Genomic DNA, 24,193 nt, shown 5'->3' with positions numbered 1-24,193 from the left:
TGGAAGAAAGAAAGCTTCTGCCTAAGAGAGACAGAAGGGGGACCAGAAAGTGGGTTGCCCCCATATCTTCATTTCTTTAGGGTGAGTTACTAGTGATTTGCTTTGTGTCTTTTGTGTTGATGTGCTTCCCTGATAATTCTTGCTTTTTGTGGCAGTGTGTTGGTGTCTGCTTATTTGAAAAAATAGGGACTTACTTCATTCTTTGCAGAATGACTTTTTTTGGGAAAGCCTTTACTAGTTAGCATGTCCAGATACTCTGGGGAGGCCATATGACACAGTCCACATGGCTTGCTGCTGGAGTCCTTAGATGAATTGACCAAGGGCTTGGCTCCGCAGGTAGTGGCCATGGTGTTTGGGTCTGTGGGGTTGGGAATGGAGCCAGTGGACAATGAGATGGACCTGTTGATTGGACTTTGCAGATGTAAGACTGGAGCCTAGATCTGTGAGAGCAGGCCTGGATCCCATATCCACAGAGGCCAGCTTGAAACCTGGTTCATAATGGCTAATCTGGCAAAAGGGTAGGTCTGAATTTTGAGTTAGTGAGGGTAGGCTTAGGTCCAGGAAACTGGCCTGGCACATGGTTTATAGACATGGTCTTGGATCTTCAGTGAGGGCCAATCTGGAACATAGGTCTATTGATGTGAGCCTGTACCCTGGCTCGGTTTAAATAGCCCTGCATTCTAACTCCTCTGGATCCTGGTGTTAGCCTAGTGATAGGGAAGACATGAAACCTAGGTCTGCAGGGACTAGCCTGGATCCTGGGATTATGGGTTCAAGCCTGGTAGCTGGGGTAATGGGGGTTAGGCTAGAGCACTGGTGGCAAACCTGTGGCATGCATGATATTTGCTTTTCTTTTAAGATAAAAGATATTAATGAGTTGTTTTTTCTAAACTAAAACTCAGTATTCAGGCTTAATTGCAGTATTGGTACTTTGTGATAAATAAGTGGGTTTTAAGTTACAATTTGAGTACTTGTCTCTAAAACATTCACCATCACTGGCCTAGAGCCTGGGGCTTTGAAGGACTGTTCTGGAGGTTGGTATGAAGGTGCTGGTCTGTGGGTTTCATGGACCAGCCTGAATTTGGGAGTGATAGAGCTGGCCTGGAATCTAGGTCTAGATGAGTAGTTCTAGAGTCTTGGTCTACGGAGGCCAGCCCACCACTAAGGTATACTGAGATGGACCCGGATCTTGGATCTGCTGGAGTAGACCTGGACCCTAGGTCTACTGTTGTGTGAGGCTACAGGGACCAGCCTACAATGTGGACCCATGGAGATCAGCCTGGCACTGGGAAAGCCTTGCACTTATGTCTACAGTGTTGGCCTGCACTTGGGGCCAAAAGTGCTGATATAGCACTGGGGTGGGCCTAAAGCCTAGGGCTAGGTGGGCTGGTCTGGAACTTGGGGTGGGCTTGGAATCTGGGGTTACAAAAGCTGGCCTAGGGCTGGTGGACCTGGAGACTTCTCTGCAGTGTCTGGCCTTAAGGCTAGATGCTAGTCTGATGATTAGGGATGCAGGGGGTGACTTGGTGCTAGGGTAGACCTCAAGCCTGAGGCCATGGGGACTAGCCTGGTAATATTAGGGAGGTCCAGAGCCTGGGACCTTTGGTGCTGGTCTAGTCATAAGGTGGGCATGCAGACTGAGTCTGTGGAGGATGATCTAGCACTTGGAGTCAAACCTTAGGACCGCTGGTACCAGCCAGATGTTGGTCTGGAGCCAAGGGCCACTATGGTCAGCCTGGAAGTAAGGTAATCCTGGAGGCTCAGGGAGTAGGTGCTGTCTGTGGGAGCCTGCCCAGTGCTGAGTTTTAGGAGGATGGGTCCAGTGGTAGGATTGAAGGAAAATTTTCAGTGCTCAGAAAATTTTCAGGGCTGGTGAACTAAAGGGAGGTAAGGTCAGGAGAGGTTCCCAATGAAAAGAACACATGTGGAGCAGGTATCACAAAAAAGGAGGAACCAACTTTAATTTCCTACATCAGGGCAGCATCAGAGCATGAGAGCTGGAGGTGTAAGACTCCATCCTGCACTCTTCAATGTTTTTTTCCTTCTTTCTTTCTCTCTCTCTTTTTAAGACTGTGTAGTTCAGGCTAACTTTGAACTTGCAATCCTTGTGCTTCAACCTCCTAAATGATGGGATTACTAGTATACACCACCACACTGAGCTGAATGTTTCTGTTCTTATTTCTGTGCTGTAGTCAGGTGCTACAATTTCTTATCTGATTTCCTTAGCTTTTGTGAAGGTATTTTCATATATGGAGAGCTAAAATTCATGGGTTTTTTTTGGGGGGGGGTAAACATAGGAAAGTCATATTTCTTTTTTGTTTTGTTTTGAGAGAGGGTCTCATTATGTAGTTCAGGCTGGCCTTGAGCTCACTATGTAGCCCAGGCTGGCCTCAAACTCGTGACAATCCTTCTGCCTCAGCCTCCCAAGTACTAGGATTACAGGCCTGTACCACCACACCCTGCAGGAAAGTCATATTGCTAATGAAGACATTTAGTACTTCTCAAATTCAAAAGTTCATAAATATACGTAGAATGTAAATATACTTAAATATCTATCATGGGATAGACCTGGATAGGCAGAACCAATATAGTTAAAATGGCCAATATAACCCAAATGATATACAGATTTAATGCAATCCCAATCAAAATACCAACAGCATTCCTTTTTGAACTAGAGAAAACAATTCTAAAATTCATGTGGAACCAGAAGAGACCCAGAATAGTGAAAGCAATCTTGGGCAACCAGAGTAAAGCAAGAGGCATTGTAATACCAGACTTCAAGTTACATTACAAAGTTACAGTAATAAAAACAGCATGGTACTGGCACAAAACAGACACATGGATCAATGGAACAGAATGGATGCTAATCAGATGGCATATTCAGCCATCTGATGTTTGACAAGGGAAACAAAAACACACTGGAGGAAAGATGGGCTCTTTAATAAATAGTGCTGGGAAATCTAGCTATCGACATGCAGAAGATTGAATCTAGACCTATATTTTTCACCAGGTACTAAACTAAACTCAAAATGGATCAAACCTAAATGTTAAAATAGAAACAATCTACCGGAAGATAAGATAGATAAGGAAGATAAATAGACATAGGTAAGGACTTTCCAGAACATTAATGGCTCAAGAAATAATATAAAGAATCAACAAATGGAATCATATCAACTTAAAAAGCTTCTGCACAGCAAAGTAAACAACTAACAGAGTGAAGATACAACCTACAGAATGAGAAAAAATTTTTTTGCCAGTTATTCCTTGGACAGAGGACTAATATCTAGAATATATAAAGAAATAAAAATAATTAGATCTCCCCAAATGATATTCTCAATCAAAAAATGGAGAACCAAAATGAATACACTTCTCAGAAGTACAAATGGCTAATCAAAGAAGAAATATTGAACATATTTAGCCATTAGAAAAATGCAAATTAAAACAACACGGAGATTCCATTTTACATCAAAAAGACTGGCTATCACCAAAAAATCAAACAATAACAAATGCTGGTGAGGTTACAGGGAGAAATGAACTCTTCTACATTGTGGTAGGAATGTAAACTTGTACAACCACTGCAGCAATCAGTACGGAAATTCCCCAAAAATCTAAAACTAAAAATTCCATTTGACCCAGCTATTTCCCTTGTAGGAATCTTCTGAAAGAGTTAAAAACATCATATATATTACAGTAATATCATGCATATGATAACTCATGTTTATAACAGCAAAATTTATAATAGCTAAATCTTAGAAATGGCCTATATATCCATCCACAGGTGAATGGATGAAGAAAATACGGTATTTATACACAATGGATTACTACTCTTCCATAAAGAATAAACTTGACTCATCTGTAAGAAAATGAATGTACCTTAAGACAATAATGTTAAGTGAAACAATTCAGGCATACAAGCTTAAATATCACATGGTTTATCATACATGAGAAACCAAAAATATAAATAACGAGCAAAATAAAAGGAATATAATAATAGGAAATAGGACTAATAGGAAGTAGGGAAATAGATTGCTTGCAAATGGGAAGGGGACCAAGAGATATAGAGAGGATGAAGGGAGGGAAAGGAAGGGGACGACAAAAGAATTAAGTTGTGTTATTATATGTAACAACTCTCCATGAGGACAGTAATCATTATGTACTGCAAACACATACAAATAAAAATAGAAACTGAAAATAAAAATATATATAACATTTTAATATAGAAATAAAATATTGCTTAAAAGAAATACCACGTAAGACAAAGTTGAAGTTAAAAATGAAATAGAATTATAGTCATTTTCTAAAAGGTAACTATCTCATCAATGTCACCACAGAGCAGTGAAATACTTTCCAGTTGCTGAAAACTTCTTTCTGAATCTGTGCTAGCTAAAGGAATGATAAGAAAATAGTTACAAATATTTTTCCTTAGCCCAGTGTTATGCTTCCAATGCATACTGCCAAGTTCACGTGTTGGAAATTTGCAACACTGTTTTTTTTTTTTTTGGTACCAGGGATGGAACTCGGGTCCTTGCGCTTGCGCAGCAGGCGGCAAAACCGCTGAGCTAAATTCCCGGCCCAACAACAGTGTTTTGAGGTAGGATCTTTGAGGGGAGGTGGGGCCTCCTCCTAATGAATGGATTCATGTTGTTGTTGGGGAGGGAAACCTTTTTCAAAGGATGAGTTTGGCCCCTCTTGTTCCATCTTGCCCCCTCTCTTTCCACCACAGGAGGATGCAGCGAGAAGACTCTTGTTGGATGTCAGTCCTTCGATCTTGGACTTCCCAGCATCCAGAACCATGAGCCAATCCATTTCTGTTCCTATTACATTACCCTGCCTTGGGTATTTTGTTATAGCAGCACAAAATGGACTTAGACACCCATTATTTCAAACAGTCTTATCTCTTGGTTGGTGACTTTGAGACTTGGGGGCAAGAGGTGTTCTCTGCAGGGACAACAATTTTTTTCGTGTTAATATGACTATGGTTTGAATGTTTTGCATCTCCAAAATTCATGCTAAATCCTAATCCACAGTGCAACAGTATTAAAAGTGGGTCCTTCATGAGACGATTAGGCCATGAAGGCTCCACTCTCGTGGATGGAATTAGTTTCCTTTATGAAGGATTTGAGGAAGTGGGTTTTCTCCTTCCATCCTGCTGAGAACACAGCAACAGGAGTCATTCATGGGGCAGAGGGTGCCAGATACGTAATCTGCGGATGCCTTGAGCTCAGACTTCCCTGCCTCCACAAGTATAAGAAATAAATTTACAAAACTTACAACTTGCCCAGTCTATGGTACTTTGTTATAGCATCTAAATGGACTAAGACAATAACAAACTGTATTTTTCTTTGTTCTAAATGTATTATTTCTGCTTGTCTTCATCTTCCTATCTCATCTTATATAAATGGAGATTCTAATGTAAACATCATATTAATGCCAATACTGTTCAGTTCTTATTCCATTTGTTGGAAAGTCTTTGTGATTGATTAAGAATTATTCTTGCATTAGAAGCTTTGGTTTGTTGGATGTTACTTTCTTCTCTTTTTTATTATTATGGAAGTACAGAAATGGCTTATTAAATAAACCCACTTACATTTCATTCCAAAATTTAATGAAGCATATTTCTGGTATGTCTAAAGACATAAATGATTCAAATTTCATGTTTGTTTGTTTGTTTGTTTTTTGGTACCGGGGATTGATCTCAGGACCTTGCGCTTGTGAGGCAGGTGCTGGAACCACTGAGCTAAATCCCCGGCCCCAAATTTCATATTTTTTGAAACTACAAAATAATAATATCATGTCAACAGGAATATAAGTGTTCCACTACCTTAAAACAGCACAGAATATCCAAGTAGTGGAGCACTGAAAACCGATATTGTGAGTTTTCTGTGAGTGACGGAGAGTCAATAAAGATGTTTAAACTAGGAGATGACAAGGATGTATAAACATAGACACAGAGTTGCAAGAGTTATTGAGTATTAATCCAGTCTCCCTCTGGCAAAGAGTTCAGCATGAATCACTGACAATGCACAAGCAAAGTTGATTAATGAGAGGAGGAAAGACAAGAGAAGGCCATGGAAGACACCTGCTGTTTCCCAGTCATTGTCCATTCACCCTTTTCAGTAAAGACAGTTCTCTGGATCCCTTTTGAAGAACTGTCTAAACCTCTCAGAGCTCACGTATCTGGGCTGAATTTGACTTCCCCTTCAATTCCAGGGATGCTAGGAACGATTGGTTCAGGAATTAAGCATGTATTCTGAAGATCTAAGGAACAAAAGCTCTTCATCTTTGCTTAGACCAAGCCGCAAAAACAACAAAACTTTTTAGAGCCATTGTGTGATCCAGGGAAGAGCTATGAGTTATCAGATAAAGTCTGAAAATGAAGGCCACAGAGTTGAAGATGGTGTTGGAGGTTACCAAAGAAATCAGAAACCAATATTATCTCAGCTGCTACCCAGCTAAGACTGGAGGCAGTTCTGAAGTTTTCAGTTATGAAAGCTAAAACTATTTTTTTCCTGTTAAGCCAGCCTGAGTGATTTTCTGTCACTTGCAACAGAAAGAGTCCTAAATGATACTCAAGAAAAAAAATTAGGCAGGAAGCTATCCTCCAGAATTGAGACAGCAGTAGGAAGGGATTCACTGGAGAGTTTATGAAGGACAAAGTTTTAATCTCACATGTAAAAGAAGTTGCTATGATTTGAAGGTGTCCCTCCAAAAGTTCATGTATTGGGACTTTTAATTCCCACTGTGACAATGTTGGGAAGTGGGGCCCAATAGGACTGTTCTCATGGGAACAGGTTAGTTATCATGTGAATAGCTTTATTATGAAAGAGTTCTCCTCCTCCTCCTCCTCCTCCTCCTCCTCCTCCTCCTCCCCTTCCTCCTCTTCTCTCTCTCTCTCTCTTTCTCTCTCTCCCCCTTTCTCTCTGATCACTGAGATACAATACCTAACACCTACAACTTAAAGGAAGAGAGTTTTATTTTGGTTCAGTGTTAGAACCCTGGTAGAGTCCTTGGCTCCAAGGCAGACCAGCATGGCAGAGGGGCCTAGTGGAGGGATAGCTGCTCATGTTGTGGTAGCCAGGAAGCAGACAGCAAAGGGAAGAGACAAGGAAGGGAGCTAGATCCTTCCAGGTCATGCTCCCAATGATCCACTTCTTCCAAACAAGCCCCACCTCCTAACAGCAAGTCAGCTATAGCAACTTCATAATTCAGTCACCTTCCAAAAGCCCTGCCTATGAGTGTATGAGGACTTTGGGGACATTTTTAATCTAAACTAACTTTCTCTCTTCTTCTCCCTCCCTCCTCCCATTCTCTCCTCATCTGTAATGCCTTCTGCCATGTTGAGATGCAGCAAGAAAGCCCTCACCAGATGCCAAGAAAATACTGATGCTATGCTCTTGGGTTTCCCAGCCTCTAGAACAAGCCAAATAAACTTCTAGACTTTATAAACTACTTTGTCTCAAGTATTTTCTTATAGCAACAAAAAACTTAAGACTATTTTAGCTTTCCTGTTCCTAAGAAAAAATATCCAACATCTCAACTTAAAAGAGGTGAGGTTTAATTTGGCTCACAGTTTCAGAGGATTCAGTTCATGGTTAGCTGGCTCCAAGGCAGGAACATCATTGTAGAAGGGCATGGTAGAACAAAGATGCTTAGTTCACAGGAGTGGAGAAGCCAAGCAGGGGAACAGCACCAGAGAGGAAGGGACTAGTGAACACACATAGTACCCAAGGTAATACCTCCATGATGTACACAGACATACCCAGAAGTGTGCTTCACTAATCCCTAGGGGCTTCCAAGACAATCATGTTGACACAACTAAGCTTTACCACCACAGAAAGGTATTATCCATGCTATCATACAAATTAATACCTCCTACTCAAGAGAAGGTTGGCAGCATAATATCTGCAGCTCATAGGGTAGGCTCAGATGTCAGACAAATAGGGTTTGAAGTTTAGATTACTCAGGCACTATCACTTAAGAACTATGGATCCTTGGGCAAGTTACTTATAAGTTCTCTAACCTCAGTTTTTTAGTGAAGTGCTGATAGGAGCATTGGACCTAGTACCTGAGTACTATAAGGATTAAATGGCATACTGTGTGCTAGATATATGAAAAGAACTCACCATTCAATTACTGTATCATTATTGATGGTTTTTCTCTTTTCCAAATTTGTTGGAGCTATCACTGGTGGAAATGTTGGAGGTGAAACTACCAATATCTAACAAGATCTGTTTCAACATCTATCTTTATCCATTTCTCTTCTATTTTAATAGGAGAGATGACCTTTCTGACCTTTGCTGAAAGGCAATCTTTCTGCTTTCCACGGTTTATCTTTCCTCCTCCTCTTTTTTTTTTTTCTTCAGTAAAGGGGATTGAGCCCTGGGGCTCACATATTAGGTAATTACTCTATCACTGAACTACAACCCCAGCCCTTTTCCTGTATTTTTGAGACAAAGTCTCAATAAGTAGCCCAGGTCAGCATGAAATTTGTAATTCTCCTGTCTCAGCCTCTCAAGTTGCTAGGATTACAGATATGAGCCAACGCATTCCTTTGTTTTTCATTATACTTTCTCCCAAATCTTTGAATCAATTCCTAGGAATTATGCCCTACCACTTACGCTTTTTTGGCTTCTCACTCTCTTTCCATTGATAATTCTTCCTATTTTATGAAGATTCTCCATATAAAATAGAGTCAGCTTTCTGTATCTGTGGGTTCTGCACTGTACCAGTCGTCTTTCCATCACTATAACAAAATACCTAAAGCAATTATTTTATAAAGAGAAAAGGCTCACTGGGTACAGTAATGCACACCTGTAATCCCAGCACTCTTGGGAGGGTCAGGCAAGAGGGCTGCAAGTTTAAGCCTAGCCTGGGCAATTTAGCAACTTAGTGAAACCCTGTCTCAAAATAAAAAATAAAAGAGAACTGAAAGTATAGCTCAATGTGAAGGTACTGAATTCAATACCCAGTAAAAGAGAAAGAGAGATACAAGGAAGAAAGAGAAAGAAATAAAAGAGTTTTTTGGCTCATGGTTCTGAAGGTTCCAGTTCAAATTCAGGTGACCTCATGATTTTAGGGCTCTGGTGAAGCCGGCATCATGGAGGAAGTATATGGCAGGGCAAACCTCTCATTTCATAAGTAAGGAAGCAAAGAACAACAGGAAGAGCCAGGCACATAGTAACACACTTTTGTAATTCCAGCATTTGGGAGGCTGAGGGAGGAGGATTGTCATGAGTTCCAGGCCAGTCTGAACTGCATATTAAAACTCTGTCTCAAAAAACAAACAAACAAACAAACAAACCCAAGAGGAAGAGACTGTTATCCCATAGTCCCCTCAAAGCACTTGCCTTCAATTATTTAAGGACTTCCCACAAGGTCCCACTTTTCAAAGGTTCCAACATCTCTCAATATGCCACACTGGGAACCAAGCCTTTACTGCATTGACTTACCATGGACCAACATCCAAATCATACCATGGACCCACAGATTCAACCATCCACAAATCATAAATACTTTCTTTTTTAAAAACTGCATCTGTACTATGTTCAGACTTTTTCTTGTCATTCTCCACTAAACAATACAGTATGACAACTATTTCACATAGTATTTACATATAGTATTCTAGAGGTGATTTAAAATATACAGGAGGACATAGGCTAATACTAGGACATTTTATATAAGGGACCCGAGCCTCTGAGAACTGTGGTATTCAGGGAGGAGGACAGGGGAGGTTCGGGAACCAACCCCTTACAGATACTGAGGGACAACTATAACTCTCTTCTAGACTTTCCATCCGTAATTCTCAAAGTGTAATGTGAAGAGATACCACTTCAGAATCAACTAGATCCAGTTTAAAATGCAGAGTCCTGGGCTTTACTCAGATCTACTGGGATGTTATGATGTCTTGAGCCTACATGCTAGCAAATACTGCCAGGTGATTCTGATACACCAAAAAGTGAAAAACTGCTCTCTCCATGTCTGATAAACCTGGCTACACTGCGGGTATTTTACTTGCCATGTTCCTCAAATTGCCAAGGATACCACTCACCAACCCACCAAATATGATTCTGCAGGAAAAAACAACAACAAAGAAACCCCTCAAATTCTTGAACTATTAATGTACTCCACTCACAGCTATTCTTTGTCCTTTCCCTCTCATCGCTGTAGAACATAGTGCACTTTCTCCTCCTGGGTGTAATTATGATATCTAAGTACAGTGGACCCTTGACTCACGAACTTAATAGGTTCCTGAGGGCTGGTTGTAACTCAAGTTGGTTGTAAATCAATACAGCTGAGATTGGGATGTTTACCTGGGTACGCACTACAGATAACATGGAGCAGGCGAATATTCCATTAACCTAATGAACTCAAGTTGTTTGTTATGTCAGGCTGGTCATAATTTGAAGGTCCATTGTAATTTCTCATCTACTCTCCTAAACACTTCATTGGACCCATTACCCTATCTCACACTTCCAATATCTTTCCCTGTCTCCAGTCTTTTATCTATTACCATTTAAACATGTATACAAACTTCTTTCATTTTCAAAAGACAATTCTTCCTCAGTTTCACGAATCAAACACCTCCAGCCACTTCACTTAATCACCACCTCTTCTCAGCTAAACTTCTTGATGTCGACGCTGCCCACATCTATTTAATTTCTCCCCTCCTATTTCACTGAGGCTACTCTCTAACTTACCCATTTCCGTTGTTTCAATGGTTAACGATGTATCAAAGAGTCCCACATATATTTTCCTAGTCCAAACTTATTCTGAGCTCCACACCACATAACCAACTGTCTAGAGGGTATTTCTACTCAATGGCCACACGAGTACTTCACCATCTACATCTTCAAAGTTAATTTGCTTCGTCTACTTAACATTCCCAGGTAAATGGCATCATCCGTTAGTTACTCAATCCAGAAACTTGGGCGCCATCTTTGACTCCTTCTGCTTTCTATATTGTTAACTACTTCTTGTTTCATACCTGGATTGCAGCAACAGCCTCCTAACTGACCTTTCCCTCTTCTAATCCAGAGTGATGTGATGGAGGAAAAGATCCCAATGGCCATTAAGTTCTAAATGTTTGTTATCATTTAGTTAAAAATTAGGCTCCATGCTTCCTGGAAAGCAAGGCAAAAATGAAGAAAAACTAATTTTCATACTCCTTAATGTCTGTTGTAAAGCTAATGCTTTGCTCTACATCAAATTTCCCAGGAGGAGGTTTATATAGGAAGCAGTAAGCAACGTAATGGACAATGTCCTCTACCACACATATCCTGTAATTTCATTTGGCAAGTATTTATGGAGTACTTAACTATGAGCCAGGCACTGTGCTCGCCACTGGAAATTAAACAGTGAATATTGTTATTTCTTATCTAATCTCAGGGTTAAGATTTACATAATATTAAATGTAACTCTCTGAAGACGAGTTGGTGAGAGGAGGGCTTGTTTCTCAAGCTATCCCTGCCTGGTGGTACAATCAGGATCAAAATAAGTTGCAAGTGTTCTTCCTCCTCCTTTGTCTCCAGAGTATGGTCTAATGTCAGGACTTTGGATCTTTCTTTTTAGAACTGAAGCTCACCAGCACTACCATGTAGGATGTACCCTAAAAACACAGGATCCCCAAGAGTTGTTTCACCTACGCTGACAAGGAGCACGTTCCCTCAGACTTGGACTCTGTCATTTTCCCAACCTCACCTGCTCTGGGTTTCTACGGAGATCTACTGCCAACACCTGCCCCACACCCTGGCAGGACAAGCCACCATGATTGCTCATACGGGCCAAAGAGGGTGCTCACTTTTCAGCCACCTGGGAAGGTTCACTTGCGATTCTGGCAACTGAAGAAAAGACATGGAGCCATGGGAATGTTTGACATGTCTACCGTCTCAGCAGCATGGGACTCAGTTTCACTCCCTTATACACGATATCACATAAAGCCACCAAGTTCCCCAAAAGTTACATAATACAGACTACTTGTTTACATACTCCTGAGTTGCAAGTGTTCTTTCTCCTTACATATGTATGTAATTCCGTATGTAACATGCTGACTCACTAGTGAAAAGCCTGAGCTCAGTTATCTTGGGTATCTTTTTTTTTTCTAGTACCAGGGATCGAACTCAGGACCTTGAGCTTGTGAGGCAGGTGCAGTGCCACTGAGCTAAATCCCTGGCCCTATCTTGGGTATCTTGATCACACACTCACTGAACTGCCAAGTCTCTGCCAACACTACCCCAAGGGTAGACTGAGGCTGCCTTATCTACTATTGTAGAAAGGTTTTGGCACCCAGACACCTATATTCCACTGCCTGTGAAGGGGCTCTGATGTGATAAAAATTACCAAGGCTGCTGAAGCTGCTCCAATACCAGGGTCTTTCTGCACTGAAACTGTACCTTGTTTTTGCTGAGTTGTCGGGAACAGCTCTCAACTGTTGGGGTTATATCTCATTACACAGGTTCCAAAACTGTATTGTCTGATACTCCCAATGCCTTACTGAGCCTATAGTAAATCATTGCCTTAGTTTGTTTGTGCTGCCCTAACAAAATACCATTGGCTGGGTGGCATAAACAACAGAAATGTATTTACTTACAGCGCTGGAAGCTGGAAGTCTGCAGTCAGGGTAGTCAGGGGCTGGTAAGGGTCTTCTCCCTGGCTTGCAGATGCCCACCTTCTCCCCACATGCTCACAATGGCCTTTCCTCAGTGCATGGGTATGGCAAGAGAGCTCTCTTTCTCTTTTTACAAGACTACCAATCCTACTGGATTAGAACCCCACACTTATGACCTCATTTAACTTTAATTACCTAGAACAGTTACACTGGAGGTTAGGGTTTTAATATGTGAATGGGGGTGGGTGACTGAGTTCATAGCGAACAGGATTCAGTTTTTAATCACATCATGACACACGAAAAGACTGAAAAGTGCATCCGTGGGCTGGCACATGGAGAAAAGCAGAGACAAAGTGCAGTGTTCCAGAAGAACTCCCTGCTCTGCACTAGAGTATATTTAGAACCTTCCAGTTCATGAGGGAAGTTTAGACTCAGGTGTGAAGCATGCACTCCATAAGTAGGTCAGCTTCTGTCCCAGTTTCACCCAAGGATACAACTGAAAATGATTAAAGAAATGGTTCAAAGTCATATATTTAGACTCTTCTCATAACTGCCTCTTCTCACAACTTGGCATTTACTTTGCAATGATCATATACGGTTCTAGATTGCATCTTGTTGCAAAGATCTGGGAATACAGGTTTGGGGTGCCTGTATATTCTACAGAGACCAGACCAACAAGTGGTATGAATGACTAGGCTCTTAGATACTGGGGCACCCTTGAGCGAGGTCTGGACTGTTTCCACAAGAAACACAGATTCTGCATTTAAGTAAACATGCCCGAGAACTTAAAGTTCCATGTGATTAAGACGATTCACACCTGAGAATGTTCTTAAAACATCACAGGTGGACGGTGGGGGGGATAGTGAATGTAAACTAAATACAAAGACCGAGGGCCAAGCTTCACAAATGGTAACCACTTAGTTGTTGTAGAATTCCAAAGGACAAGAGACCAAATGGGAATCAGGAGGATTTTATCAGGTGTTCACCTGACCCAGCCGAACTCCTGTCCAAAATTTTGGGTGACTGAACAAAGGAAAGTTCCAGTTTTTATACATTTAGTTAAAGGGTGTTGGTGATCTTTCTAGTGACGCAGTGAGTTTACCAGAACAGGACAATGGCAGACAGTTTAGTAATTTAGCCTTGTAAGAAGATCATCTTATGAATAATATGGGGACAGTGTCATAAACTTTTTTACAGAGCATAGTTGTTTACAGAGAACATAGTTCCTCGGGGGTTACAAAAACTTTATTTACAGGAATATGACTGTCTACCTTATAGGTACCAGGGGAGGAAAGGGGGGTCGGAACCTGAGCAGGAGCTGCTAGACTGCTTTCAGCTAGGAGAACTGATTTCTTTTAAGTTCTGCTTTATAGGTAGTAGGTGTCTCGTCTCGGTTGTTGGGTTTCAATAACCCCGCTTCCAGGACTTCGGAAGTTTTCTACATGTCAAACTAGAATCAAACTACGCCCCTCCACCATCCAGTTCTTCTCCTAACCTGCCCTTGCCTGGCAAACCTGCGGGTTCCACGGACTAACAGCACCTACTCAGCCTGGCCCACCCAGGAACGCTGGGGATCCCCCGGGCCTGGAGACCGGCAGGCGGTGCTGGGGATGGGGCCGGGCTGTGCTGGGGGCCGTACAGCCTACCGAGAGTGCGTGCAGGGGACCGGCCTGCGCGCAGCCCTATGGGAGTTGTAGTTCTCACAGTTCCCGCCCTGCGGACAGACAGTCACCACGGGACTCCTTTCCCATGCTCCTCTGCGCCGGTCCCTTTGGACCCGTTCTGAGAGGGTAAAGAGGTGGGTTGGAGCTTTATAGAACTTGGATTAGGGAGTTCTGTGCCAGAGGAGCTTCCGGGGCCGAGGAACTCAGGGCTACTTCCAGCTCTTTCTACAGTGCTGAAGGCCACATCTGAAGTGCAAGTTTAAGGTTCCCTAGAGGGCAAAAGATGAGGAACTGAGCGCCCCCAGGCCCAGTCTGCGGCGGGAGCGACCAGCCCTGTCCCGGGCGAAAACTCCCAGGGAGGCTTTGGACTCCCCCCTCCGCATCTTCTCCCGCCCTCCCTCTTTGGGATCTCCCTCGTTTGGGAGTTGCTGCCGTCCGCGCGGGTGTTGGGTTTGCTTTCTCACCAGTTCCCGCGAGCTTGGGGGCCAACTCCGAGCCCCAGCGCCCAAGGAGGGCTTGCGTTCCCCTTCTGACTTCATCCTGGAGGGCGGCGAGGAGCTACCACCATGATCACCGGGGTCTTCGGCATGCGCGTGTGGGCCCCGGTGGGCGCCCTGACCTCGCTGGCGTACTTCTTCCACCGGCAGCGGGTGGCCTTGGCCGAGCTGCGGGCAGCAGACGGCCAGCGTACTATTGACCGCAGCTTGCTGGAGCTGAAAATGGTACAAGTCGTGTTTCGACACGGGGCGCGCAGTCCCCTCAAGGCGCTCCCGCTGGAGGAGCAGGTGAGGGGTGGGTCAGGCCGGGCTGGTGGGGAGGAAGGGGAAGTGTGGGAGCAGGCACCTCCCCGAACACAGAGATCCGAGTTATGCTGCGTGGAAAGGGGTCGGCGTGGGTCCTTGCCCCCTCTTCTGTAGCTCCCTGGGCGCTCAATGCATGGACCCACTGGGCTAGGACAGCCCCAAAACTTTCAGTTTCATCCCATAGCTGGTTTTCCTAAGGCGCAAAAGAATCACCTGGTGATCTTGGTAAAATGCATACTTTAACTCAGCAGGTGTCTGGGTGAACTTGTACAGGGTTGCAGTGCACTTGCGTATGATTGTTTTAATGGTTGTCAGAGTTGCTGGGACCTTTTTAACGGTGATACCAGAGGGCGACATGCCTCTGGGAACACATTTTACAATAGCTCTTTTCTCAGGGTTGCCAGAGGCCATTTGAGATCTCCTGATGGTACTTTTGGTAACAAGTGCAACGTCTTAGGGTTCTTTTACATTTTAGGATTCTAAACCTGTAGTGAAAGGGATTTTTAGTAGAAAATTTAAATTTAAAATTTAAAAATTGGCTAGTGTCGTGGTCATGATGTCTTAAAAATCTGCCTGCTTTGGCCAAGATAATTATGATTAAAGCATAATAATTAGTTGGTTTTTATTGTTTTGGTTTAGTTTGGTTTGGTTTTAAATGATTATCTTTCCTGGATGTGACCTCTCATAACAGAGGGGCTTAGTGAAGAGAAACAGACAATCAGAAATCCCTATGCTCCCAATTGTCACACTTACCTGTGGAATGCTTTTGTGTAATTAGTTTTCCAGGTTGATGTTGGAGCAGGTCAAACAGGTATTAGTTGTATTCTTCATTGTCATAGCTGCTTTCCCCAAACTGTGAAGATTGTATCTTTACATTGTACAACTGAAAATCCAATTTTTAAATTGGTCACGTATGAAATCAAACCTTTAAGGCATTTCTTTCATAAATAAGTATATTTTTGCAGCCACTTAATTCTGTACCAGTTTTTGAGTTCGTCTTCCTATGACTATCCTACTTTCTAGCTGGTACTGGAAATTCTTTTCTTTCTTTTTGATGCTATGATCTTTTTTCAGCCTCTTACCTGGTGTCTTAGTTACTTTTCTTGTTGCTGAGACAAAATACCCAACACCCAAAGTTAGAGGAGGAAAGGTTTATTTAGCCCACAGTTTGTAGAAGTTTCAGTTCATAGTTTGGTGGCTCCAAGGCAGGGTGGCATAGCAAAAGGGCATCGCAGAGGAGAGACAGTTCATGGTAGACAGAAGGCAGCAAGCAAGCGACGACATAGCAAAGCAACAAGTGACAAGGCACAGATTTTTTTCTGTCCTTTAAATTGTATCCAGGCTACCTGCTCTTTAGGTGGGTAGCACTCACACCTATAGTGGAGAACCCTTATTCCTACCCAGAACTATGCCAAACCAATCAGTGAAATAATTTAGTAATCACCCTTAATCCCAGCATCACACACTGTAGATCCTGCCACCTCTGAAAGGCCCACCTGTGTCACATGAAGCTTTGGGAAGACATCCAGATACAAACCATAACACCTGGATTTTTTGGTTTTTTAAACCAGGAATTGAACTCAACTATACTGAGGTACAATCCAAGCCCTTTTTTATTTTTTATTTTAAGATGGGTTAAATTGCCCAGGCTGGGCTCTAACTCCTGATTCTCTGGTCTCAGCTTCCCAGAGTACTGGCATTATAGGCATGTTCCACCATGGAGAAAGATTTGGGCCCTGGAGAAGGATTTAGATTCTTTTAGAGATTTTTTTTCTGAGTCAGTGGGTGTGTGATGGGTATCTTCTGCCTTTATGGTTAATGGGGTGGCTTTTGCTTAGCATACCAGCTTTATTCATTTTCGGTCTGTGTAGGTACAAAATATGGAACATCTGATTCCATGGCCTCACTTTGCAGTGAGAGAAGGCACATGTACCTCTCTTGCCTGCTCATACTCTGAAGATGTTAGGCAGATCCTTTAAACATCTTTGGTTAGTTATCAGTAGTATAAACTCTTATATATAAAAGCCAGGAATGGAACCAACTCTCTTTCAACTTAGACTATTAGTGAATGTCATCAGGCTTCTATAACTTATTTCTGGATATCTCAGATTTTTTCAGTATCCAATTGGATAGACACTGTTATAGGAATTTTCTGATCTTTCTGGTTCTTTTATTTTAGTTAGATGAGACTGCCTTGCAACAATTCTGAAACAAAAATTGCTTTTGATACATGTTTCCTGATTTCTAACTGGCTTATAGATAAAACATATATGATAAGTCATTCAGTTATCTCATAAATCCTTAAAAAGTAGCATTGTTTAAAACTGTGTGTTTTGTTGTTTCTTATAGATTGAATAGCTGTTGATTTAACCTATCTTGCAGAAAGATTATGCTTTGGAAATAAAATTATGGAACTTAATTGACCATTTTTCTGATCAGTAGAGTAGATCCAAGTACATTTTCAAAAGAGGACCTGATACTGCTTTCAGGTTTCCCTTAGCTGACCCCTGGACTGTGGCAAGGTGACCTCCACCAGGCAGGTATTTATTCTTATACAAGTAAGTTAGGCCTACCTCATATCCGTAGTTAAGGCATTTTGGTTCTTATTTGAGAGTATAGATGAGAGTATAGATTTCTATCTAGAGCTCAGCTGAGAAAAGTGTTATTTAGGAAGCACTGCATGAAGGTTGTACCAGTCAGTCCATCCATTCCTCTGGATTGATGGCTCTTAACTTTGGTAAGACATCGGACTCAAATGGAGAAGTTTAAAAATCACTGATGCTTTGCAGGCTTGATGGCCGACGCTTGTGATCCCAGCATTCAGGAGGCTAAAGCAGGAAAATCATTGCCAGTTCAAGGCTAGCCTGAACTACATACATAGTGAGACCTTGTCTCAAAAAACAACCAAACAAAATTACTGATGCCTGAATATTCCTCCCAGAGATTCTGATTTAACTGGTCTAGGGAATCCAGACATAGTAAGAGTTTCTTTGGTGAAGCTTTAAAATTATCTGGATCCTACAACATTAGAAAGTAGAGACTCCAGCTCTGTGATTAGCCTGTCTGATTACCCCAGGATGGGGCTTAAGCATCAGTAACTTTTAAAAAATTTTCTCCATGATGCCAGTGTACAGCCAAGTTTTAAACCATCACTTTATTCTAAAATCTGTACCTAGAAAGTTTTTGTTCACTCTTATGTAGATTTTTTTCTTTTACCTAGAATGTAGCATATTGATTCCCGTACAGAACTTCCTTCACTGCAGTGTGTTTTAGTGTTGAGGGAACTGGGAGAAACATTCCCACAGAAGTCATTGCAGTGACTACTGGAAAGATGTTCATTCTGTACTCTATCCTCTTTATGAGGACCCTTGGGAGAAATTTGTCTGTTAGCATTAGAAATGGTATACTTCTCCCAACAGTTAGCTTGCTTTTATCTTTAAACTTGTATAGCTGATCACATTTCCCCTTTTACATAAAAGCCAGGAAGCTTAGTGCCAAAGCTGTGGCCCACGGATGATAAGTATTTGGATCCTCGTGGTGTGCATTTTTTAATAAACTTACCACTGTGTTCATTTTTGTTCTTGTACTTGTTTCCTTTTGTCTTTCTTTCCTATTTTAAAGTAGTATTGCTATAGTCTATTTTAAGTTTCTTTTTGAAAATGGGCTGTAAATAAAACAAATACAATTATCAAGTTAGTCCTTACCACTAATTTGGAAGCCGAAGAGCAGGAGTAACAATGAGAGTGTGTGTGTAGGGTGGGTGCCATAGTGAAACTGATGTATTGTCCATTCTTGAACATCGGAAAATGTAAACTTGGCATGACTGGACTTTAGAAATTGTCCCCTGGGAAACACTAAAGATCATCAATTGGTGAATGTGCCTAAGAGGAGGAGATTTCTCAGTGGAAAGGGCTTGTAGCCTTGTACCTTGTCTAGCCTGTGCTAGACAATGGATTTACCAGAATGGCTAATTTAATCTTGGCTTTAAAGTTTACAACATGGTAAGGGAGAGGGACAAAACAGATTTTAATTATGGCAATATGTGGAGAGAATACTGGGAACACAAGGAGCTATCTCAAATTTAAAATGGTCAAAACTGAACTCAGCTTTCTAGAAGTTATTCTATCTTTGTCTTAGTTTTAGTCTCTATTATCCTCTCCACGTTAGGCACACAGAGTGAAAATCAAAGTAGTTTCTTCTTTATTCCTCCTTGATTACCTACCAACCCATCTGCCAAGTAGAGCTTTCGTCTCCTTAGTTGTCAAGTGTAACTCAAATATCTTATATCTGTCTACCTCTTCTGTTCCTCCTTCCTTGGATGAGACCTTAGTGGCTTATGTAGACTTGCTGACATTAGAAAATTTGCTTTTCTGTATCTGGTCTTTCCGTTCCAGCTGTGTGGGAGACTTGGCTGAGGAGTGAATGGTTAAACTGTGGGCAGAAGCACAAGGGCTCTATGAGAAATGAATGGTTAAACAACAAGTTTAGATTAGTGAACCATGTTATCTGCCCATTGTCCTTTTCCTTTCTTCAAGAAAAACTGCCTGGCCTTGAAACAGCTCCTTCCCCAAACGTTTTCTTTTGCTTTTTTCACTTACACTGATTCTCTGAATAAAAGCTGGAGAGTTCTCTGCTTTGGGGCTTCTCCTGGGAGTCTCCCTCATGCTGGTGCTCTCCATTGAGGTAGCTCCTCTGGGCCTCTCGTGATTGATCTAAGTCTTGTCTCCGAGTAATCTTCATCTTCTATGCCACCATGGTCACACACTGAGACACAACTGTAGTAGGTATATACTGCCAGCTTTCTAACTTCTCTTTGACGCTGTGGGCCATGGTGGTGCTGAGTGGCTGAGGTTCTGAGTTCCTATTCCCACTTGAACTAGAGAAACTTTTTGCTTTTATATGTACAAATTAAAGTTCAACTTTCCTTGGTACTTGCTAATTAAAAAGTTTGAAAGCCATTCCTAGGTTGAGGCAAACTAAACCACTTCTTTACTGTAATTCTTCACCACCTACACCTTGCTTGGTTTTTCTGTCCTTGGAATTTGAAATTCTACCCTCTCACCTACTTCTTACAACTTCAGGTTTGTGCTTGTCTAAATCCTATTCACTTCAAGTGCCAGTCCTTCCATAAAGCTTTTCCTGAATCTCTAGCCAAAAGAAAAGGTCTGTAGGGTCGGGGATTTAGCTCAGTGGTGCCATGTCTGCCTTGCAAGCACAAGGTCCTGAGTTCAATCCCCAGTACAGGGGGGGAAAAAAAGAAAAGGTCTGTCTTGCCTTTGAACTATGACGGCCTTTATCCGACTTCTTACAGCCCTTATCTATTATGGCACTGCTATTATTTACATTCATAGCTTGCTTCCTCTGCTAACCTGAAAAGCCAGGAAGGGAAGGATCAAGTTATCTCAGGCTTGCTATCTTCCACTGGGTTTGGCAAGTTGTCAGAGCAATTAAATGAACTTGTGCCATGCCAGGCCTTTTTAGGGCATCCAGAATGTAGGGGTCCATGGATGACCACGTCTCTTCTCAGGAAGCTAAGTCTACCAAACAGGACAGACCAATAAAGGTCTTCCCCTAGCATATTCTGGTAAAGACTCTCACAGAAAGTCACTGAGACTGCTGTGTAGGCTCTGGCCATGGTCAAGGCTTGTTGGGTCTTAGGGAATGAATGAGAGTCTTTCCAGATAAAAGAAGAAAAATTTGCAGGCAGAAGAAATGACACTGAAAAGCCAGGAGGTGTGAGACTGGTACTAAAGGAATTAAAGTTTTGTTTCTTGAGAGTAAGTGTGGGGGACAGGGATGAAGTGGTGAGGAGGATGCTAGAGAAGAGACTGGGCCATCACACAGCTGTGAGGTCTTAAAGAGTTTTACCCAGCACAATTAGAGGATCCAAGCTGGGAAGAAGAAGGAAGGTGTCTTTTGCATGAAGTAATAAAGTTTATATTCTGATAGTAAGATAGTAGAAGGACCATTGCTAGTAACTTTTTCACTAGCCAACAAATCAACAGTGCTTGGTGCGAGGATCATGGGGCAGAACAGAATCAGAGGCTTGAGTTTTCAGGCCTGGGAGAATTACTGTTGGACTGAGAGAGACATAATAGTTTGGGAAAGAGGAGCAGGTATATGGGGTTAGGAAAAAAATTGAAGTCATCACATCTGACTCAGTGAGTGTTAAGAGTTTTATGGTAATTGGAACTATGAGATCTGTGGCCACTTGTGATGTTTGTCTGTTTATCCACTTGTGATGTTTTAAAAACCATTATATTACAGTTGGGACAGGGACCAGATTGCAAGAAATAAAGGAAGATGTGGAAGAAGCAAAGCCTTTAGATGGGATGTCCTTGTTTCAAAAATAGGTCGTGAGGAAACGAAAAATATATGGTAGTGACAAAGGATATTAACCGGAGTCCTAAGTTGCCAGGCATGGAAACCTGCAGATTGATTCTTTAGAAATGCTTACAAACATGGTCTTTAAGATCATATTTCATTCATTCATTAATTCATTCATTCATTCATTCATCCATCCATCCACTCACTTAGCAGGTATTTGTGTGCCAGATACCCCATCACCTCTCCCTTGTGCTCCAGTGTGAGCTTAGTGCTAGAGCAGCCTCTTAATGGTGAGTATTAGTGTAGCAATAATAGGACATGCGTCAAGACTCCTAGAAAAATAAATTACGGTCATTTCTTCTTTTGATTGGCAATAAAGTTTCTTCTCATGGGAACATTATAGGGTTGCTGGGTGTTAATACTGTGAGTTTTAAGAAACTTTTTTTTAAAACTATGCTTTTTTTTTTTTATGGTCATAACAGGTAGAGTGGAACCCCCAGCTATTAGAGGTCCCTCCTCACACTCAGTTTGATTACACAGTCACCAATTTAGCTGGTGGCCCCAAACCACATTCTTCTTATGACTCTCACTACCGAAAGACCACCCTGAAGGTGAGCAATGCTCTTCTGCCCTGGGAGGCCCACTGCAAAGCTTCAGCGGTTCTCCATGGGCTGAGTTCAGCATGCTGTCTGGTGTTTCATTCTTCTCCTGCTTCCTTCCCCACTTCAGGGGGGCATGTTTGCTGGGCAGCTGACCAAGGTGGGCATGGAGCAGATGTTTGCCCTGGGAGAGAGACTGAGGAAGAAATATGTGGACACCATCCCCTTTCTTTCACCATCCTTCAAACCCCAGGAGGTCTTGTAAGTCACCAGAAGAGCAGATGTTGCACCTGATTAAGTTCTTGGGCATGAGCAAATCTGTACTGATCCCCACAGCAGTGTCAGATTGGGAAACAATTTGCCGTAATGCAGTTACTCTTATGTCACAGGATCCTGTGAAGAGGTGGTCACCAGAGGTCACATTCATTGGCCTTTGAGTCCCACCATCCCAAGAGGTAAAGCGTTCTTTCTAGTCCCATCACACTCCTTATGTGGTCTTAAAAGACTCCCAGCTGCTTAGTGGAATAAGGGAGAGTTTATATAATTTCGTTTTCCTTTTATAAGCATCTCTGCCTTTTCATTTTTTTCCAGTGTTCGTTCCACTAACATGTATCGGAATCTGGAGTCTACTCGTTGTTTGCTGGCTGGGCTTTTTCAACGTGAGAAAGAAGGTTTGTGTTTGAAGTCTAAAAGTCAGCCCCTGTTCCTGAGCAGCTCTTTGTTCTCACTTCCAAAACCTCTCTCTTGTCCTTGGCGCCTGTTCCTTTGATCTCTCTTCCACACATGTGACTTCTGGCTGTACCCATTCTAGAGGATCCTTCCCAGTCTAGCCCTGTGCTTCCCTTGCCACCTGACCTGGTATGCCCCTGGCTCCTGACTTCTCAGGCTTCTCCACAAGATGCAAAAGGGCAGCCCTTTCCAGGTTTTATGAAGAGTAGTGAAGCACTGCTGAGAAGAGAGGATGGCGGGTGGACCCTTAGCTGGGAACTAAGATTGCTGCTCCTGCTGTGATATTGGTGATAATCCATAGCATGATCTAGGGGCTATTAATAGTATTCTGTTCAGCCTTTCCTAGGTAAAGAAGTCTATCGAGTTTGGGTTTTGATATACTCAACCAGTAAGTGATTACCGTCAGTAATTCCCCAATTGTACACCACCACCGACTGCATTTCTTATTTCCCATGTATTGAGAGCTTCTGGGCATCAAATGAATCTGTATTTTGTCATTTGTAATTGCTTCAAATTCACATTTAATTACTGGTCTGGATTTCAGATCATCTTGCCCTCACCGCTATTAAAATACTATCATACTGCATTGGAATGCTATTAAAATGATACCATAAGGCAAAGGTTCTTATTCTGTGTAGCTTTTTTCTGCAGTATCTCAAATAGAAACAAAATTTCCATCAAACTTTTAAAAATACATAAAATAATGAAACTTTCAGGCCAGAGGAGGCTCGCCTTGTTCCCAACTGGATTGGGTGCTCCTGTTAATTCTGGGTGAAGGTGGCTATTAATCACAGTGTGGTTCTAGGTAACATAAAGCAAACAGGGTGGACTGCCCCTTGGTTCTTGGGAGCCCTTGAGCTTCAGAATAATCCACAGTGCCTGATCTTCTGAAAGTTCTTCACTTGCTCAGCTTTGAAAAGTATGGCTGAGGAGGAAAGAAGGCGGCTCCTTTACGTATCTGCATGTTGTAGATCAATGAAACGATACTTGTAAAGTTCTTAAAATAGCGTTGGTACATACTGAATCTTTCCAGTGTTAGAATAATAATAAGTATGGGGCTTAGATTGACCTGATTACTCTGTAGATTGGACTCAGTGAATTCCAGATTGATGCTGATGGGAGCTGTTTCTTTTGCTGTGAGACCTGAACTGTGTGAAAGAACCTGCCACAGGCACAGAGCAGAGCATAGGAAGATGTTAGAGCACCTTCTTTGGTCACTGACCAGAGAGGACAAGGACAGCATCCTGTTTCCACCAGTGAAGGAAATGGTACCCTACCTTCTGGCATGGCTGGTAGAATAACAGTGCCCTGTCCAGGACCCAGAGGTATTTGGACTCCAGCTTGACTTCTGTCACAGCTGCTTCTGTGCCTTTCCCAATGTCAAGGGACTTGAGTGAGCCAAAGAACCTCAGAAGGTGCCACCATTAATGGAAGTGGCACAACTTTGGATGCTGCTTTAGGAGTAAA

At 42.2% G+C, this 24,193-nt stretch overlaps 1 protein-coding gene and 1 long non-coding RNA gene across 6 annotated transcripts in view; one reads left to right on the top strand and one right to left on the bottom strand.

Moving 5' to 3' along the window:
* The window catches only part of LOC110351037 (uncharacterized), a 30,537-nt gene extending 16,186 nt beyond the window's left edge, over positions 1–14,351 (bottom strand). The window contains exon 1 of the long non-coding RNA XR_002398061.2: positions 12,587–14,351. This is a non-coding gene — a long non-coding RNA (uncharacterized LOC110351037). The remainder of the gene's footprint in view (positions 1–12,586) is intronic.
* A 13-nt stretch (positions 14,352–14,364) lies between these two features.
* Acp6 (acid phosphatase 6, lysophosphatidic) overlaps positions 14,365–24,193 on the top strand; it is a 46,529-nt gene continuing 36,700 nt past the window's right edge. For 3 of the 5 annotated variants that reach the window (XR_205641.4, XR_002398007.2, XM_004853894.3), the window contains exons 1-4: positions 14,365–15,053; positions 21,881–22,009; positions 22,128–22,258; positions 22,589–22,668. Coding sequence is in view for 2 of the 5 variants with exons in the window: in XM_004853894.3 (XP_004853951.1) it covers positions 14,835–15,053; positions 21,881–22,009; positions 22,128–22,258; positions 22,589–22,668 (559 nt within the window). In the remaining 3 variants the exon portion in view is untranslated. The remainder of the gene's footprint in view (positions 15,054–21,880; positions 22,010–22,127; positions 22,259–22,588; positions 22,669–24,193) is intronic. The other 2 variants (XM_021265802.2, XR_001184063.3) reach the window with 2 other exon arrangements.

Source organism: Heterocephalus glaber, unplaced genomic scaffold (assembly GCF_053883595.1).
Source record: "Heterocephalus glaber isolate CG9 unplaced genomic scaffold, H.glaber_assembly_v1.0 deba00001442, whole genome shotgun sequence".
Classification (NCBI taxonomy): domain Eukaryota; kingdom Metazoa; phylum Chordata; class Mammalia; order Rodentia; family Bathyergidae; genus Heterocephalus; species Heterocephalus glaber.
Note: the sequence above shows the minus strand (reverse complement) of the source record. Positions and strands in the feature narration are given on the sequence as shown.